The sequence below is a fragment of the Pterocles gutturalis genome, unplaced genomic scaffold, assembly GCF_000699245.1.
Source record: "Pterocles gutturalis isolate BGI_N339 unplaced genomic scaffold, ASM69924v1 scaffold13519, whole genome shotgun sequence".
NCBI classification, from domain to species: Eukaryota; Metazoa; Chordata; class Aves; order Pterocliformes; family Pteroclidae; genus Pterocles; species Pterocles gutturalis.
In genome coordinates, this window is record NW_010133448.1 from 40,251 (window position 1) to 61,518 (window position 21,268).

Below are 21,268 nucleotides of genomic sequence, written 5' to 3' on the forward strand. Positions count from 1 at the left end.
TCAGGGGGTTTATGGTCACACGAAACCAAAGTTTACTGTGGAAAGCTATTGCCTAGCGGGTTGAAGAAGTGGCAGCCAATATGATAGAGTCCTAAATCCTTAGGTCTCTCATTCCTACAGGAAATCAGTTTCCATATAGTGAATTTAAAAATCCTGCCTCTGCAGTATGTTTCATTACACCCTTTAAAAATGGCATTTTGCTGTAAACGTGCTGCAGCTTCTAATACCCTTTGCTGAAGCGTCACTGCATCTGCAGAGAGGCCTTGGGGAGAAGTAAGATTTAGATAAAAAAGGAGAAGCTTTATTTATATAAACGAAAACAACTAAAGTACTAAAAATACTGAATGTACACCACAAGGACAAACCAATTTCTTGTTCCCTTTGAGTCTCCTCCCCCACCTCTGGACTGAAACACCTTCACAGAAAGGTGGAATGTACAGTCTTTCTGTCAGTACTCATACACCAAAAAATGACTTTATATTACCCATTGGAAGAAGCTGTTTTTTCCTTGACTAACTGTGTTCTTAAATAAATTGCTGCTGTGGCTGTACCAGCTTCTGATACAGAACAAGAACAGGAATGGAATTTGTGGTATAAATCTCTTATGCTCTTTTTTTCCAGTAACAGGCTGGACCTATTTTCTTGATTTCAAACTTTAACAAGGAAGGATGACAGTTACAACTTATTTATATCTACTTGGTAATATCATAATTAAAATATTAGAGGAAGGCTGACAGCTAACAGCTCTTGTTGATATTGCATGATAGACCCTACTGCATAACCGGTGAATCTGTAGCCAACACATAGGTGAGAAGTTTGGGGATTATAGCCTTCAACTGGGAAAACACTGGCCTCTGTCACTCATACAGCACTAAATGATTATATACTTATTGTGGAGACAGCAGGATGATATGGAGCAACACTATAAAGAGTCTCTGAACCACATGATGCCAATACATTACAAGATGGAGCCACACCAAAAAAGAAATCAGATTATTAGTGTTTTTTCCTACAGGGATTTTTAAAGAAAAACAATGTATCTGAATGCTAGTACTTAAAGATTCCTTGATGTGCTAAGTGGTTGTTTCATATCTTGGCTCCAGTATTCCAAGGTAACCTTTTCAGGATTGAAGCCATACAGACTGCCTCAGTAACCACACAGAGATCTGGATAGCTTGCTGGGCATCAGAAGGGTTGAAAGACCCTTCAGCCATTTTATTCCCAGGCTGAGTGTCACTGTGTTTCAGAAAAGACAAGAACTGTGGAGTCTGGTCTTCCTCTGAGAGACTGTGCCAAAATGGAAAGGAAAGAGAGCCTGGACATATTTTATCTTTATAAAGTGGTGTGATAATGAAGTGGAAACTGAGAGGGATTTCAGGTGGTATGAGCTGTAGCCTTGGAGAGAGAAAGGTAATTGAGAGAGCTGCTAGCGAGCCTGTGAATCAGCATGCCGAAGAGCTGAAGGGATGTGCAGGGCAGTCATTGTGTTTTCCTCCTTCTGACTCCCACGCAAAGAAACCCTGTGAGCCCCACGTCCCTACTCCCTCGGTGACATCCAGCCTGCTGGCCAGCCCTTCTGCTCTAGCGGGCTCCTCTCACCCCCTGTGCTTTTCTACTTCTGTCACCAGTGCTATCAAGTGTCAACAACTGTGGCTGAAAAGAAACCCACACAGGCAGTTTAATAACTGAGGGCCAAGGATCCAGTTTTTCCAGGAATTTAGTCATCCCTCAGATGTTGCCCTTAGCCAAGAAGAAATGTTGTATGCTTTGTTTTCAGAAACTAAAATTATGAGTTATGGCAGCATGATGGAAATGTAAGAGAGTTTATAGCTGAAAAATCTGAGCGTGCTTGGGCATAAGGATTGCTTTGGGAGTGGTAAAAAGTGTTGTAGCAAATGTTTTGGTGGCTACTTTGATAGGAAATGTGAAGTGATGGGCACAGCCCTTTTAATTACACTGGACACTTCTTTCAGTTTGCTGTATGCTCCCTGTGAATTGATATTTGAATTCTAGTATCATAGGCAACCAGCCCCATTGGGTTATGACCAATGGAAATTATATGTTAGTATTTTGCACTGCTTTTTACATTTCAGATTGACTCTTCATTGCTGTGTTCATTGCCTTATATAAATACTTCCAGTATCTGTTACAGATATTATTGATATATTATCCGAGACTATCTTTAAAGATTATTGTTTGATCAATTGCTAGTAGACTCAATAGCTCTGATCTACTGTTTAAACAGGGAATTTAAGTGAGATTTTTCTTCTTACTGGAGCGTCAGAATAAAAAAAAAAAAGTCATAAAACTTTTAACCAGTGACATTCCTTTGAATGTGGTGTCACTAAATGGTATAATTTATAAGACAGAGAGATACATATGAAGTTGTTTCTGTTTTACTATTTTACCTCTGTATTACTGAAAACACAGAAAAATTCATAATGGTCCATCTACTGCAAAATTCTACCCCAAGCAGTGGCTATCATCACATGCTTAAGTGTTTTCTAGTACAAAATTCAAGAAAAGCACATATTCAGAGAAATTTTTTTTTTTTACTCTTCAGTCTGCATTCTGCAACCTTGTCATGGAATTTTACAGCATTGAATAAACCTCCTTTGCAAATGCAAAGATGGCAACAATACAAGTAATTAAAAGGCAGATCATATTAACAGATGCTTTAAAATTAAAAATCACATATTAACACCATGTGATTTGCATATATGTTCTAATAATTTTACATTTATATTCATTGCTTATTCCCTGTAATAATAAAGACCTGATGACTTCTTCCTGGTAACTTATTTAACATCTGAATATTGCCCACAATTTTTGGGCACAATTTTATTCATCTCTGGTCAATTATTTTGGGACAGGTGGCCAGGAAGAGATAAAAAGAGCTATTTTGTTTAGATAGTTAAGATATATATAGCAGCAATTAAGATAATGGTTTAATTTGATTTGCCATTTAGCTTTCAGTGCTACTAGAAACATAGAAGCTGTTTTTAATTCAGAATAAAATAGTTTTCTTTCCTATGAGGAAAAAAATATCTACCTTCTTTGCAAGGTTATTATACTTGTATGGAGCACAGCACAACAGAGACAGAGTGTGAGCGGGATTCAGGAACTGTGATTACTAGCTCTACTCCTTGTTTGCTCAGTGACCTTGGATAATTGCCTAATGTTTTGTGGTGTGGCTTCCTCGTTGGTAGAATGAGACAGGAATACCTACCTCCCTGGGGTGTTCTGAGATGTAAGTAATTGCCTGAGCAGTTATGGAAAAGTGTTATACATGTGCTGAGAAGAAGATCCAACAGAAACCAAGCATTTAACTTTAAAATGAGAACACTGAAAACTAAAATGATTTTCTTTGGATAATTCAATTTGTGCTGTCTTTCTAGTAAAGTCTGCAACCTTCTCCCTCCACGAAAAGGTGGGTGGAGACCAAATACTAAGCAACGGTTGGAAACTGCCCTACCCGAGCTAATGACTAAAGTTCAGCTAACATTGACAAAGCCAGGATTTCACCCCACAAATCCACACAGAAAAGACAGAAAGACAGTTTCATTTTTCTTGTGTCATAACTGGACAAGTGTATATTATTTTAAACAAAAATTCAAGAGCAGGTTTTGTCTTTTTTTTTTTTTTTTTTTTTTTTAAGGAGAGCATCTGCTTAGTTTTTCACTCTTCTCCTCTCTTTTTGCTTATCTGCAAAGCTTGTAACGTACAGAGGATTTTCTGACTCAATACCTATGCATTTTATAATTTTGTGCAACGAATAGCTGCAGTGACTATCTTTCAAATCATAAATGATACCTTTCTTATTTGAAACATGGAATCTAGACAGAAGACAAAAAAATGTTTTTGAAACACAGGCTCAAAACCACTATGCTTACTTAAATCATGCTAAATACTGCATTTTTATTTTACTAAGCCTACTGCATATGAAATGTATATGGCTTGAAAACTAGAAATGATAGGAAACCACTAGGAAAACCTTGTGGTTTAATAGTCTATTTACTGAATTTAGCTGTGACTGTTTTAAAAAACTACTGTCCCTGTGCTTGACAGACCCTTCTCTCCAGGAAGGCTAACAAATTAGACTGCACGGATATTCAAAATCTGCTGCAGTGTTGTGAGCTGCCCTAGCTTAATCCGGTAGTGAAGAACCACAGACATCCTCCAGCTGACTTAGCACTGGAGCAGAAGAAGAGTGCCTGGGCACTTGTTGGTTAAAGTGAGCAAGAGGAGCAGTAACAACTACTGCAGAAAATAATTTACTGCAAGGTTTCAGCCGCTTTTGCAGGGAACATCTGCCTCAGAAAGGACAGGAGCAGCATCAGGGTACACAGGTAACTAGTTTAGGAGACTGCCACACAGGGAGGAGACAGACTGTTATCAGTGTTACTGTGAGGTGAGTGTGAATGTGACAGTGCAGAGAGTTTTATTTTTCTTTATGGTAATACAACATGAAATGTGCAGCGATATACTGTGTCTGGAATTATATAGATGGTCAACACTACATGCACATCAGAATTACAGGACTTTTTTCTCAGATTCTCCCAATCTAAGGTTCCCATAGTAAAGGCAGTGAAATTACCATTTAAAATAAGATGTAGGAAAGTTGTGCATGATTTACTTATTCTGTCATAGGAAATAATTCATAATTCAGGAGCAATAGAGGAGCCACAGCAAGTTGCTATAAATTAGAAGAACTCTCTTCTCTCACGTTACATGTGGATTTTTTTTCAGTGTTGTGGCATAATAACTGAAGTACAAAAGTTTTAGGATATACAGTCAGTTAAAAGAATGTGATGTTTAAATATGGAACTTTCCAAAGAATTATAGCCTAATTAAAACACTGATTTGACAAAACAGCAATAACTTTAGTATCATCCCCACAGCGGATGTCATATCTGAATTCACAATGTGCTCCTTTTCCTGCGGACTTTCAAAATCATGCTCTTATGAAAATAATAAATCTCTTATGAGGGAATAAATACTATTTGGAAGACAGCTAAGGTGATTGCTCCAGTAAAAAAATTGACAAAATTTTGCAGAAAATGGAGGAAATGCTTTTGACAGTTCATTCTGTCCCACAGAGTAGGAACTGGATCTCTGATACCCTAGTAAGAAGAGGAATGCCTGAAACAGAAGATTAAAGGAAGGTAATTTATTTGGTATATCTTCTGTCCCTGTGCAGTAGAACTCTTCAATGACTCCTGTTTCTGGTGGAAGAAAAATAGGGAGCTGTACAGGAAGACTCAGGAGCACCTCTGATTTTCCAGGGCTGGGTGTGCACCTGCCTCATGCTCAGGGAGAGACCAGATGCCTCTATCACCCCAAAATAACGGTGGTCATGCAGGCCCATGGCACACTCCAGTATCTTTTGGGACAGAACCATGACACACATAGCAAGGTCGTTAGCCTGGACAGCTGAGGAGACATCAGGGCTCAGGTGCTGTATTGATATTAGCACACAGTGCATACACATAGGAATGATCTGCAGAGTGAACAGCTGATGCTAAGGACCTGATGTTCACACTATATGGCTTCTAGAAATGTTTTCCATTTCAGACTGGCCCTAGTTTGAGCCTTTGAACTGAATTCTCGCAAACAGCTGGGTGTGCATGTTCTGGTCTAGTTTCAAACTAAAAGTCATGCACTCTGAGCGCACTCAGTGATGTGAAGAGTGAGAAATGGAGACAATTGGGAAATCTGCTTCAAAAGAGCACTCCTGGTCCTATGCTAGTGCAGAAGCCCCCAGCTTTGGCTAACCTGCCTGCCAGGTGCTCTGCAAAGGCACAGCAGAAAAACTCCACTGAACTGGAACAATCTGTGTCCTGTTGCTTCTGAGATGCCTAACTGGTGCGAAGATGCTCCAAGACCTAGAAACCAAAGATATTTTTCTTTGGTATGTTGCCAGTGGTATTTCCTATTGGATACCAAATGTATACACTCAGTGCACATTAGTAAGGCTTTATTAATTAGTGCTAGTAAAGATCTTGCCTGTAATCACAAGCTACGCGAAGTCCAACACTGTAATAAAAAGAATCAGACCTATCTCTCTTACATCTGCATATCAGTCAGTACCTTATTTGAGCACTTGATTTCCTGTATTTGAAGACTTAAGACAGGGCTAGACTAGAAAAAAATAGGGTAAGAAACCCTTAGCATCCTGAGCATACTGAATACTGGGACCAATGACCTACAATACCAAAGTTGTTATTAAAAATGAGGAAGGAACTTGAACTTGACAGCTGAACAAACCTCTTATCTTCACCTGCAGAGCAATTGCTAAGAAGTGCTTTTTCAAAATGTACAGATATTTTTCTGTATACACTGCAGCGTGGCTTCATCTGGTTTTGTCACTGCCATAGATTGAACAATACAGGGTTTATTTCATGTTATGATGGTAGCTACTTGAGTTTCTCCATGAAGTAAGTACGATTATGTCTCATCATGAAGTATGAGAATTTATGTCTTCTAAGGTAACATCTCTTCAACCAGCCTGTTTATCAGAATTCCTGAAGTTTGAATCCTCCATACACTAAAATTTCAACACTATTTATTTTTACTTTTACTTGTTCAGCAGAAACTATCATTGTTATTCTATAAAATAAAAAAATCCAAACCCCCTAGATAATACACTCCTCAGGACCAACACAAAATTAAGAAATAATAAAAAAAAGTAGTGGAACATTGCTGCACATTTTTAGTTGTTAGCCCTATAAGGAATTTGTTTATAAAGTGCTGTCTGCATAGAGCATTACTTAGTAAAGCAATCGTCATCACAACTGCAAAGCTCTCATATTGAGAGACTGGCAAGGAATTATTTGTGAAATAGTCAGTGAAGTCATCATGGCAGCATTTTAAAACTAAAATGGTGTCTTACATTAAAAGGAATTATACCAAAATTTACATTCGCAATTTTAATTAAAGATGGAATTATCCTAAAACCAAATACCAGTTGTTTTCAATTGAGCACTTAATGCTAAACTGGAGTAGACCATCCACTACAAAATGTGGTAATTAGAGAAAATGCACACATTTGAAAATTCAGAAAACGTGGCAGTTAAGCATATATTCTGTAGCTCCATATACTCAGACAACCCCCTCAGATAAACAACAGTGACTTTGGGATGAAGGGATTTCACACATGGGTTTCCAGAGCACAAAACTAGCAAATTTACTAATCTACTAAAATAAGTGAACCAGCACTAGCACACTCACATAGAAATGTGTCTGATTTCAGAAAGTTTTTTAAAAAAATCTTAATTTGCAATATTTAAATGTTAAAATTGTTCCAGAACTTTGTATTCAAATACCAGCTCAGAAAATAGCTTAAGCAAAAATGCAAGTTCACAGTTATCAACTGTGTATTTTAAGTCAAGTCTAGCAAAGCAAACCCGAGCATTTTGACTTTGTTTCAGCTGCTGAATGGAACAAAATCGTAGCTTCATGCAGAGTACAAATTTAGTCATATTCCCACTCGTTGCAAGCCTTAGCTTCTTAGTCCATTCAAAACCCCTGCTGGGAAAACAAGTAATATTCTTCTAGTTTTAAAAATGAGGGATTGAAGGAACAGGAACATTAGTTTAAATGTCTTGCCCAAACACATGGAGATTCAGTGTAGGGGAGTCTAGTTAAAAGTTAAGCAGTGGGCAATTTTTACTGCTGAGCTCAGACTATTGCCCAAAACCTCAGCAATACATGTGCAAGGAGAGGTGGAGAGGGTATCTGTAGACAGGAGGAAGGGTCTTTCACTGCAGGTATTAAAAAAGTACATACAAAAAGGAAACGAAACAAAGGGTAACTGAACCACACACATTCACATGGATAAGTTGTTCCTATTACTTGGTTAGCACTGAAAATGTGCTTGACTGCACATTGTATTATCCAGATGTATTGTGAGTACTGATTATACAAAAAAATGTTATTTCTGATTATGCAATGCAGTCATGTTGACAAAGTCTCAGTAATGTCTCGTGATTTCTGTACAAAGGAAACTGCAACTTTGCATTGCAGTGCCATTTGCTTCACAGCTGCATGAATAAAATTATTTCTTTCAAGCAGCAATCTCTGTCTAACCCCTTACTGTAACTTTTACTTGCAGCATCATTTCCAGCAGCTCTCATTTTCACAATACTTTGGAAGTTACCATATAAACTTATGATACTTCATTAGTAGTAATAAATTAAGCATGAGAACTTTGCTGAGTATACTCGGGTCAGTCTTTAAGCTGACAATAGTCTGCTTTGCTCTGTTACCGCAGTGAAAATGTCAGAGTCAGATTCACTGTGCCATCTGATGGCAAAAGGCACTGAAAAAATACCCAGACAGGAAAAGATGGACTAGATTCTAGTTATCGAAACACATTACCAATGTCAAAAAACAGGCCTAGAAAATGGGCTGTACACACTGGAGCAACACTTGCTTTTCCTCTCTTGCCCTTGGTTCCCATGAAGTGGAACTATTCCAGTCCAGACACAGACTTGGTGGGGAGCTGTGGCGTACAGCGCTCCCTCTGCTTGTACCGTTTTATCTCTCAGGGAAATGGAGGTTCCCGTGGTGGTACAGCACCCTGTCCTTCCACTTTGATAAAGTCTATTTTTCAAAATCCTACAAAACTTGTTGGTTGAAGTGATGTGTATGACAGTGGCAGATGCACAGTATTGTTGGCACATTCAAGCAGACTGAAACTTAACACTGTGAAATATATTCAGGCACTAATCGGAAACTTCAGTGCTGCTGTTAAAGCTGATCTGTGACTGTGATTAATTGGCTTCATAATTTTGATCAGAATTGATCTGTCCAATTTTGTGGTCCTACTTGAATAAGTCAAACCTCTCCCTAAAGTTACACAAATCCATTTAGTTTGGTCTTTGTAAAAGCAGAGAAAGAAAGAAAAGTATGTGGAAGTAATTTCTGAGTTGTCAGAGACAGTTTTTTCTTTTGATTTCACACTTTTGCTGAAGATAGAAGAGACCTTACCGTAGCTGTCATAAGCCTCTTCGCTTGTTCCGTGACCGTAGTCATAATATTCAGGCACACTGTAACAGATTCAGATAGCCATGTCAGTATTATCACAGGTAACCAACTCAAAACAAAAACAGAGCACAGAAAATGGAATGTATTTGAATACTTTTACACGATAGCATAGTCCAGCTGGTTTCCAGGGTTATGAGCATTTAAAAAATATGAAGGAAAATGTATCAGTGGCAATAACACCAGAGTTCTTCTCTACTGAGCATAAACCAAAATTGGTCCTAAATACGTAAACCTAGGAGATGTGACAAACACTGACAGAAATTTTATTTGCAAAAATAACATCTGAAAAAGACCATCCATTCTAATCTTCACTCTTGTTAAACTGCCAAAAGAGATGTTAATCTCATTTATCTGTAATTCCAAACTTATGCAGAATTAAACCCAGCATAGTTTGTTTTCCCCCAAAGCTGACTGTATTGTGTTGTGTGGCACCTGTAAACTACTTACCTTTACTGAAAACACCGACAGGTTTTCAGCTTTGCTCCTGAAGAAGAAAGTCTGTTCCCACTGCTTGTAGAGAAAAACCTGATTCTCCACAGCTTTTGTCCTTATGCAGTTATTGGACACCCAAGTTTTCTTCCATAAGCAATAAAATGTATATTGAAAGTAGTGGGGTTCAAGGAGGGGAGAATCAGGCTTACAGTCTCAAAACCACTTTTTCACTGCTTTTTGTTAATTAACAACAATTATATATGGTCATATTAACTTGTTATCAAAATATTTGAGATCATAGTTACACCCCAAATATCAGCAATCCCCGGCTATTACCTGGAGTGGATACCCAGAAAATTTGACCTCTAAGACATAGTGAAATGGAACTATTCATGGTTTTGCTTGACTGTTATTATTATTTACAGTTTGCACTGTGTATTTGGTACCTGGTACCTGTTATCAGGTGCTAGGCAGACATAATAAGAATCAGTCTCTGCCCACAAAAAGTTATAAACTTGATGAATTCTATTATATTGCATTTCTTCCATCTGCAGTGAACCAAACAGAAAATGTAACACTTTCCTCATTAATTTTTTGTTGTTGTCACTTTTGCTTCTTTTTCTTTGGACACTGTGTGAGATAGACTCTTGCAAAATGAACAGAAGCATGCAAACTCAGTATTGCACTATTTATAACATTACTGCTCAGGCAATTTTCCATATTGGATTATTGTTTTAAAAATATTAGTTCACACTTGAAAGGGAAGCTTAGTTGACAGTGAAGTGTAAGTAAAACTATTTTACAAATGGAACAGAGATCAACAAGCAATCTGTAACAATTATTTTCTGAAACTAATTTTGAATTCTTTGCTCACAAATTGTCTGTAATCAGATTTTGAATTTCTCGAATTTAATAGCTATTCATAACTATTCTTGGAATAATTTCTAAGAATAATTCATGTGCTGTATCTCCCTTGAGAGCACTGATTGCATGTATCTGATAACTGACAGCCAAGATGTTTTGATTTGGGAAATGTCATCCCCTGACTGGCTAGGCACAGCTCTCAGTCAGTTTTCAGCTACAAATATCTGTGGGTTTTTTTTGAACTGAAAATTGTTGTGCATTAATTTAGAAATTTAGCCAGCAGTCATTCATGTGAGTGGATAGTACACTGACATAAATATCTCAGATGAAATTCATTTGGTAAAGCAGTTATAGAAGGTGGACATACAAGTGACATGAATGAAAATGAAGTTAATATGTCTAAAGACTTTTGCCAATGCCATCCGAGCTCTATGATACAATTACTGCAGAGCAGTACCTTCTGGGATAATGAGAGCCATCCATCTGCTTGAAAATTTATTATCTAAATATATACACCCTCCTATTGAAGTGGTGCAAAAACCAACCAAGAGTACATCTTTTATTTGTTGAACATACTAAGCATTCTGTACTAGTTCACAATGATTCTAGCAGCCAGTTAAATAAACTTACAGGATTATGTAAGGTGAACTAGAGCACTGGCAGCATCAGGGTTAAATCATGTATCTGGTCATGGCTACGGAGCTCAGGGTTTAGACCTAAGAGATGACTCGAAGTGTTCAGAACAGACAGATGACACACCACCCAGATCTGGCAGGCGGCAGTATGAAAAATCTTGTGTAATACAATTTAAGCAGCAGCATTTTGGCATACTGCCTTCTCTCCTGGGTAGAGGAGGGTGTTGGACTAGTGAGTGGAGTCACAGCAGAAGAAAACCCAGAACTCTCATCTCCTGTCAGTGCAGAAGATGCTAGTATTTCTTCCTGATACATTTTACAAAACCAAGTGGCTGCATCCAAAGGTCAGCCTTAAAAGGAGTGCATTTGGGACCCAACCCAAAGGCCAAAAAGTTATCAACAGCAGCCCTGCTTTCAGTGGTCACTGAGTAGGGCCTTGAGCTATTCCCATCGACATAACATCCAGCAAAATGCAAGACCTGCAAGAGCACATAAAAATTCATTGCTACGTTATTGTTGTTGCATGTTTTTATTAGAGAAAAAATACATAATCATACAGAAAATAAGGATGTGAGATAAAAATCCTACACAGTGAACATTCAGAACTGAAATACATGATAAACAGAATACAAAGTTTATACACAGACCGCCAAAATAAGAACCAAGCTGTATTGCAACTGTAGAAAGGAAGTGATTTGTTATATACTGCATATTTGATGTTTGTGAGCACAATACTTAACACGTTTCTGAAAATGCATAATTCACAGCACAATACATAATGGTGATCAAGTTCTCCAACTTTATTTCCCTGAATAATTTTTTCATAGATTTGAGCCAAAATGGTATTTTAAATTCCTTGCTAACTCATATTAGATAGTGTTCTGAACAATACCTAAGTGAAGCAAATTTATTTTTTAGCGTGAAACGCCTGATTTAAAAACACTTTTTGTGAGTTAGACTGCTTATCCATTAGTCTGCTCTATTTTAAACCTTTCTGAATATTCACTACCATCTACTACATGCATTTATTTGTAAACATTTTCCTCTGCTTTTTTTATTAAAGGGAACAATGTATGATGATAAAAATGGATGATAGAATATGGTTTTACAAACATCAGGTCTTTTTTTTTTAAATTATTGAACTACGGAAGATGCAGTTCATTCTCATTATGCCCAACTGTGGAAGGAAACAATCAGCACATGAAATCAGCATAAATACAACTTGTTTATATAATTTTAAAGTTCTCAGACTGTTCCTGGAAAATAACAGTGATCATGAGCTCTAGAAACCTCAGGCTCTCTTGGCAGTGCTAATTGGAAACAAGACACCATTATCTGTCATTAGCATTCATTACTTTCAAGCAACATGAAGTGTAATTTACCTAAGTACATGCACCCACCTGAAAGCAGGATGCAATACATTTTATAAAGCAGATAAGATTAACTCATTAACAACTTCTCAAGCTTACTACTAAGTTTTCAAAGCTTTGCACTATACTTCAATACCAGACTTCTGAAACACAGAGGTCTTGACATGCCGTGGCTTAGACTTAAGCAAACTTCTACATGTACCACTTGTGGAAGAATCAATATACATGGGACTATAAATCTTACAACTCATTTGATTATTTTTATATCTCAAATGGCTTGCAATATGAGGACCTCTGATGTAATTTTTCTTTATCTAGATGAAACTTTTGCAACAAAGGTGTATGATTATGTGCTTATTCCTATTCTGTGGGCAAGAGGATTAATAACACATTTACTGTTAATCTTCATAATCATAACCTACTTATGCTTACTTTTAACTTAACGGTTGTTTTGGTTATTGCTTTTGAACCCGTTACTTTTAAAGATTTGGGATCAAAGTTTCTATAAACTTGTGATGTCTTCTTTTCATGCAGACAAAGCCAGATCAGTTCCAAAAAAAAAGAACACAAAAGATGTTCATTTTTTGAGAGAGAAGGGGCCCCTGAGGTGCTTTCCAGCCTGAATTTGCTGGTGCTCCTATGATATGAGAAGGCCTCAAATACACAGACTCTGTATCTAACAGCAACCCAAAAAGCCAAAAGAGGCTTTTAACCTCTCATTAACTGTGACTTTTTCAAATTGACATTAGCTAAGCAAAACCGAATTCCAGTTTGACTCTGTCAACACCCATGGGAAACCACACAGATTGTTATTCAAAAGGCTGTGGAGAACGGTGCTTTGAGGTGGTTTAAGCAGGAGAACCACAAACAAGAGAGTTAAGATTGAAGCCACAAAACCCTGACTCTTGTCTCAGCAGGCCAGCTGGGGGAAGGGTGATGTTCACCACTCAGAGACCAATGGCATTAGGTACAGGAAACCACGACACTGATTAATAGGCTGCACTGGCTTTTGACCAATCTCTTCCTGCACCTGCAGGAAGCTGCTGGCGAGAGACCCCGAGTAGCAACATTACTGTCTGCTACCCTGGCTGCTCTTACAGCTTCCGTAATATAAGGCAGCAGAACCTTGCAAGAACTGAAGAACTTGCATACTTGTTTCCTCAAGGTTTGTTCCCCTCTCTTCTCTCTTTTTGTTCTTTGCTTTTTACTTGCTGAAAGATGCATTTAACTTTTTATTCACTGATTGTGCAGCACAAAATGTGGTCCCAGACATACAACGGGCCCAGTAAGGCCAAAACTGAAAAGTACAAGAAAGGGTTCATCTGCTTTAAATACTGCTAACACATGATTCTGTATAGGTGCAGTGTGCTTTGTAGTCTATCCTGAAAGATCCTAAGGAACTGAAAGCCTTTGATTAAGACCTGTTCAGCTAGAACTTTAACAGATATTTCTTTTCCTGTACCTTATCTTTTCTTTCTTAATGGTTGTATTTTTTAACTGGGAGAATACATTCTAGAATCTTACAGGAATCTCTTATTAGGAAATGATTAGAGAAGAGATGGTCAATTTAGAAAAAAGGCATTTGATCAACTTCAGAGTTATAACACAGCCACGAGATAATAATCAGGCTTCTTTTGTGAAGTACTTGAATTGGTCCAAACTAGAGATTCAGCTGACGCCAGTGAAGATTCATAATTCAGATTCATAATCAAACGGGTGATAACCTCCCATGCTAGTCTTTGAAGAAGTAAAACTAACTATTGAGAGACTTCCTTCTTCATGTTCTGGGACTCAACAATGTGACAGTGAACCAATATCGTGTTTTAGGATTGGGACTCTCTGAAGAGGGATTCCCAGCCTTCGTCAGCGTGCAATCAGCATGTGTACTTTAGACAGATGCAGATAAATGAAATGCTACCATTCCTTATAGATATATTCCAGTCCAGGTGAGCTTTGGACAACAGGTTCTCAAGTCAAGCTAACACCGAGGATAATTCACAAGGATTGCTAGAGCTGGAATTCAATATTTTAGACAACTCTTAATTCTTGTTCACTTCCTCAAATGGACCCTTTGAGGTCTTGGTCTCCTATCTCCCATTATCTCCCTTTTTCTCTATATCATTTCTATTGAGTAATCCTCAGAATTTACAGCTTTCAACACTGATAATTGATACAATCAAATACTCAGCTCCTATGCTGACAGGATCCTGTCTAACACTGTTGCAGTGGTTTCATGCAAGACTGCATTTATAATGCTACTCCCTCCTATATGAGGGAGGGAGCCTTAACACATAACTGGCCATGAAGGAAAAGCTGTTTACACAAAGCAGTAAGCTTCTGCTTGGAAGACAGGTGAGCAAGGTTTGCATCCACATGAACTGCAATATATGCAATTTTTATAAAATAATATTTTGTAATATTTCACAGTGGAAATGTGTTGAATAAAGAAATAATCCTCCCAGGAATCTGAAACTTACTGGAACATCTCAACTTAATGGAGCATTACATCTACTGGGAAGATGAGCAGTCTTCTGTATGAAGGAACTTCTTGTAGGATTCAGCCTTAAATCACAAATACAGTCCTTTACAGAACAGATCTTTAGAACTAATGGAATAACATGGTGAACATTTTAGTGGATAAAATCTCCCTTTTCTGAAAGCTCAACTTGGATTCTATCCCGTATTTTTAACAGAGAAGAATGTCTCCATTACAATACTCCCTGGATTTATTTAGTAGCTTACAACATGCCTGAAGTTAGACTAGATCTCATCTGTCTCCAGCATTTTCCTATGTTTGATTTCATGCTACTGCAAATCTGCATTAAAAAATAAAATATGAAGCCAGTAGAGTTATACAATCATAGGATTGAAGAGCCATCGTAATTACAAGATCACTTTGAGTTCTGAGCTTTTTGCAAAACCTGAAACAGAAAACAGTCTGCAATTTACCTGCTACAACCACAGACACAGGGGGATTTCTATACAAATATGCTCCATTCCACTGTACTTTTCTCACAGACACAGAATTACAACCAGTATTTAAGAATATAATACAAAATGTCTGCAGACACAGTATTTGCAAAGGGAATGATGGAATTTTAGGAATCCTACCCAGTTTCAGAAGAAAAACTTTTCTCTCCTTCAGAGTAATGAAATTTGATTCCATTTTGCTTATTGAATTGAACAAATGAGAAGTGGCATTTGAAAACAGTTTCTGATGATGAATGCCATAAGTGGATTGCTGTGAAGATACATAAAATATCATATTCTAGGCTTTCTGGCTTGATTGATTTCAACAGGTTGGAAATAAAATACAGGGAAATCTTTATTTTTGAACAGGTGAACAGCCAAAATAAAATATGGCAAAGTATAAATACAATTCATACTGGTTAAAAAGAGAGAGAGTGCACAGTAGGGAAAATAATAATAAATATCCCATTTTACAAAGAACTAGTGTAAACACTCTACCTATTGCAGCTTGGATTATATTTGTGTCTATATATTTTACTATATAGTAATATTTTGATAGTGAGAGAGAAGTGAGTAAACTTCCGATCATATTACCAAAATATTTAACCACATGATAATCTAATAAATAAATTAATGATTACTTACAGTCCTGTCTAGCCATCATTTTTAAACTAAGAACAAAATTGTTTCATTTAACTATGGATAGTTCTCTATACAACTAGTCTGCAGGAACTTTTTACAAAATAAGTAGTCAAAAACAGTGGGACTGGCTCATCAAATAAAGATATCTGATCATCGCTTTAAGCATTTACTAGGCTCATTCTACATTCAAGGAAGATCACTGACCTATCTCAGTGTTTTCCTTCTGAATGCATCAGAACATATGAACCTGTGAAATGCCATTTACTAAAGCTCCTCAGCAAGACTTTAGGAAAAAGAGTATGAGACTATGATTGTGAGTTTCTCAACAGCAACCCTAAGACTTTGACTTGAGACTGTTCAGAAATATTTGCTCCCTAGTTCTTTGGTAGTCAATTAAACAGCCAAAGATCTTATTTTTACCCTGAGCTTTTCTGCCATTTTTTTTCTTGAAAATCCCTCCACAGCATTATAGCTGGGGATTCAGTTGGAGGGAGCGTAGATATTTGGACACCTCATGGAACATTGAACTACACTACACCTACAAGGGGTAGGTACAGACTCTCTGGAGGCATTGTCAAGAGACAGGAACTTACCAGAAGTTTGCCAGGCTTCTCCCCTCTCCCCAAATGTCTATCAGCAGGTAAGGAAAGTGATAGCTGAAAATGTAAGACTGAATCCAAAAATAGGGATCAGAACTTATCTGCTGTACAACAGCCATTTGTTACTGGCAATGGCTTTCTCAAGTAACTGTCCTAATCAGATTTTGAGAAGTTTTCAAATGAAGTTTTCCTTCAAAAATAAATCAAAAAAGGTTCTGCACAAAATGGAATATGTTTCATTTCTGCTTTTCAGGAATTTTGACTCAATGATCTTTGAAGAACACATAAGTTTTTCAGTTGTACAACTCTAGCACAGTAATAAGCTGATCAGCTAGTTGGATTTCTAGACTTTACAGTGACGCTAATGAATTAATGCTTTTACATCACTTACAAGGTCAAACGCGGCCTCCAAACTGGGTGCCTCCAAGACAGCTATCACATCAGTAAAAGCTATGAGCAAACTGAATGCTACTGCTATTTGTCCCTTAGATCCACAGAAGGTTTTTAGTAGTTCATTCTTGCAGAATCATGGCAGACTTATTTACTCTTCTCAGGAGTACAGATGTCAGTGAGAAGACTGACAAAACAGGTTTAGTGTTTTAATTTGCACTAACTATTGCTGTACGTACCCTGACACTGTTGTAAGAAGTCTACGTCAATACTTGAAACTAGAAGGAACAGCTTACGTACCATGACACTGTTGTAAGAAGTCAATACTTGAAACTAGAAGGAACAGCTAAGATAGTATCCATCAAATAATGTGTATGCCCAGCAGAACTAGGTACTACACTCTTGACTAGTACTAGCACTAGTACTAGTGCTTTACTTTGCTAGTACTAGTCTTGAAAGTGATATTTTACTTGCAGCATGGTGTTTGAGAAGTCATCTTTGGAAACAGATGTACATGCAAAGTCTTGATATGTGGAGGTCAAGCAAGGATAACCAGGATGAACTGGAGATCAGGCAAATATACACTGCTGATGTAAATAATTCCTGAAGATTCAACTGGATAAAATATTCTTTGCTTTACTTCCTAAATTGTTTTGCAGCACATATCTGCACTGAAGTGATTGTACTATAAGCCACGTAAGTGACATGGGCTGAACTGTGGTCCATGTTATATTCCTGCACATCAGATCAGAAATAAGTGATGCCTAAATCCCCTGAACTAGCAGCCTACACTTCAGAAAAAGGAGCTGTAATTACAAACTGTACAGTAGGTAGCATGATCTTAACAACAGAAACAAGAATAATCAGGAAAACAAAGTTTCTTTCCAAAGTCAATAACTTGTCATATATTGAATCTCTATGTCTGAATATGATCTTGAAACTTTCAGTGGGTCTGAGTCATTATCAGAATGTGAATCAGAATTTCAGAGCCTATTACCTGTTTAATTGATAGGCATTGCCATGAACATATAGTTACTGGGATACTACTACATTGATATGATCATAGCAACTATCTGTCATGTAGGAGAGTGGACATAGGCACCATATATGCCCTGAGACTTGTTTTTCTCATTAAATTTTTGTTACTAGCATTGAGAAACAGGATCCCAATGGGATTTTGCACATGGCAGCATAGCTACAGGTATGAACCACAGATAATATTTTTGAATTAAATCTAATTCAGTTACAGGAAAGCTATGCCTGTCAACTTGCAATTAATTGTCTGATACTGCACCTTTCCTTTCTCAGGAAAGTTATGCTTGTCAACTTGCAATTGTCTGATACTGCACCTTTCCTTTCTCTCTTCTTCAGTCCTCTAAGATACATTCATACTGGCAGTTATCTAACACAATGTGTGTAAGTCTGCAGATTGTGTAAAAACTTAGAATTATTTTCAGACACATTCATGCCATCTTTCTTTACATTAAAATTTTGTTTCTGTATTACCATTAATTCTTACAGAGGAAGCTCAGAGATTATATGACCTATAACAGGCATTTCTACATCAGAAACAGAAGCCTGGCTGTTTGCTTAGCAGATGCAGCACAGGTTCGCAGTGTGTTTTGCAGACTAAAAAGAAGTCGTTGTCCCAAAATGATCTGCATACCAACATGGAATGTGCGTCTAGAGGACTGTTGCCTATAGCATTACATAAAGTATTTGCAAGGTTAACAGTAAATATTTTGCCAAGAATTGCTTCAAGGTCCTAAAATTGTGTTACTATAATTAGTGGGGCTGGATTCAGGCAGGTAAGAGAAATGCCCTTTACCTATACCATCTTGCAGTCACAGCATAGATGAAGATGTGTCACGAGAAGACCTGTGTCACTGTGGGATGGCATCTGTAACTGTAACGTTTTGCACTATTTTCATCTATTTTTTATCACTGAATTATTTATTCTTGTCAGTATGTTACAGGTTTTCTGATATTTGCAAGTCTATTTACAGCCTAGGACGGGAGTCACAGATTCTTCTTCCTTTAGTAAGCACCCACTCAGCAACTCACTTTGCAGCTCAACTATGTTTTTAACAAAAGCCAGATAGAACAAAAGACAAAAGAACAAGCCAACCAACCAGCCCTGGAAGCTATTGTTGATGTACCAACTACCTGTTCATAAAACCAGAACTGATTAATGTGTGAGTGTTCATGCCAGGCATTGCGGAACAAGGAAATTATAGCAAACCCAAATTTTATGTTTCAGTCATTGAGTTCTTCTGCTTTTCCCTGTCAGGCACCATTGTTTACGCTGCATATGGTTGGATAGGTTATGCTCAAGTGGATTCAATAGAACATACCCTTCCTGGTACGTCCTGTGACTGGCCAGTCAGTCCCAGATTGCCTTAGTATCCCTCCTGGCTGTGAGACATGGTACCTTTGAAATGAAACTGCTGGTGCTGGTAGAGACAGAAAAGTCAGTGGAGATTACTATAGATGAGGTATCAGAGGTGAAGATGGCTCTGCTGGCCATCAGGGTTCTCAGCTGATTCATCAGCAACTGATCCACTTGTGCAAAATTATTCTGTTGGTCTTGGCTGAGGACTCTGGCCACACTGCACGTGTGATCCTTACCAGACTCTGAGTAACCAAAGAGGCAGATCTTGTACATCCTCTCACAACACTTTTCATCTTTTTCTCCTGAAGTTCTAGTGTCCTCAGCCCATGAATCCTGAACAGTGGTGGTGGCTCAACAGACTTGTAAGATCCTGCCAAGAAAATAAAAAAAGTGTATTATATTTTGAAAACTAATAGGATTCTCCTACATCTTCTGTGTAACAACTGAGTTGGAAATTGGTACTTCTACCATTTTGAAGTTTTGTTTTATGAGCTCCCTTGTTGCCCTGCAAAAACTGTATTTATTCCTTTAAATCAATATGAGTGGGAATGGAAAGGAAGAACAGTTGTCACCACATGTTCCAACGTGATTTGAAGGTAAGAATCCATTGAAAATATCAGTGTGCTTGAACTGCTAAGAATCATAAAAAAGCAGACAAGTAGCATATTATTACAGATCTGAGTGGGAATGACTTAGCATTGGAAATTGGGCAGCATCTGATAGTGGGCAGCTTTGGGCAGCTCACAGGTGAGGGCTGAGTCTAGCTAAACACCTATGCAGTGATAGGAATTTCATTTAATACCAGAATTCTGTTTTTAAGTACCAAATACAAGGGGAATGGAAACCCTAGATGGATATTAACTGGTTGCTGAGATGAGACACTGCTGTTTGAGAATATCAGGCTAATTCTTTCCCTTCCCTCTGTGCCTCACCATTGACACGTGAACAGGCAATGGTGAGGAGCAGGGATGGCAAGCATATTCAGAAAGGGATTTTTACTTCTGACTAGCATGTCTAGGGTTTATATTTTTAACCCAAGTTGTTAGACTAAAGGTTCAGAAGGTAAATCTAGCTGGCAGAAAGGGTTTGTGTGTTCTTTGCCTGACTTCCAAATGCCTAGGGAGTAGTATATTAACAACTATTCAATATCTCGTGGTGTGTCTGGGCAGGCAGAGGTACTCATCACTGAAAGCCATCTTCACACCATATGGAAGGAAGAGGAAGAGAGAGGAAAAAGAGGCTTCATCAAGAAGTTCAAAGTGCAGTGCAATATGGACTATGGGAAGTATGTCAAATCTGATGTCTTCTCCTGACCACTGAAATGGTTGTCTCCTTTGCATCGGACAAGACTTTCATCCTAATTACCTTTAAAACTGTATTTTTACATCAATATGAACAAATTTCTAAAACAAAGAGAGCTTCTAAATATCCTTGCTAGACCTGTAGTCTTTTATGGTGTCTCAATAATCATAATTACAGACACAGCAGGGAGGGCAGCCAGTTGTTTATTTAAGTCTTTGTCCTGAGGTTCCATCCTGTATTCTAGGTTGTCATTATGGGATAGGAAGGTGAGGAGGAAAAAAGGTGGCTTTAGAAATATAGCTTCAGTTAGTTAAAGCAAGACATATTTCATGCAACAGAGACTCTAGAAGTAACTGCATTTGTCATAACCCATAATTCTCTCCTTTCTAAAATAATAGTCTCCCCAAACATAATAAGGTACAGGTGTCACTTACCATAGTGAGGGTCAGGCTGTTCTCGTTCTTCAAGGTGTTTACTGTGTCCATTTCAAAGTGCTTTTGAGATGCCTCTTAGCTCATTCCGCCATGCGGACGTATTGTGGGTTTCATTCCAGGCTGATCCTGAGACTCTGTCATGGTCTCTTCCATAAGTGACCCCCTCCCCCTATTTTCAGTCTAAAAATCA

The 21,268-nt window shown here is 37.8% G+C and overlaps 1 protein-coding gene across 1 annotated transcript in view; it reads right to left on the bottom strand.

Annotated features, from left to right (window-relative positions):
* Positions 1–21,268, bottom strand: part of LOC104467454 (KH domain-containing, RNA-binding, signal transduction-associated protein 2-like) — a gene marked incomplete at its 5' end in the record, with an annotated part of 101,391 nt that overhangs the window by 4,726 nt on the left and 75,397 nt on the right. Inside the window, one exon of the mRNA XM_010081238.1 lies at positions 8,992–9,050. Within this exon, the coding sequence (XP_010079540.1) occupies positions 8,992–9,050 (59 nt within the window). The remainder of the gene's footprint in view (positions 1–8,991; positions 9,051–21,268) is intronic.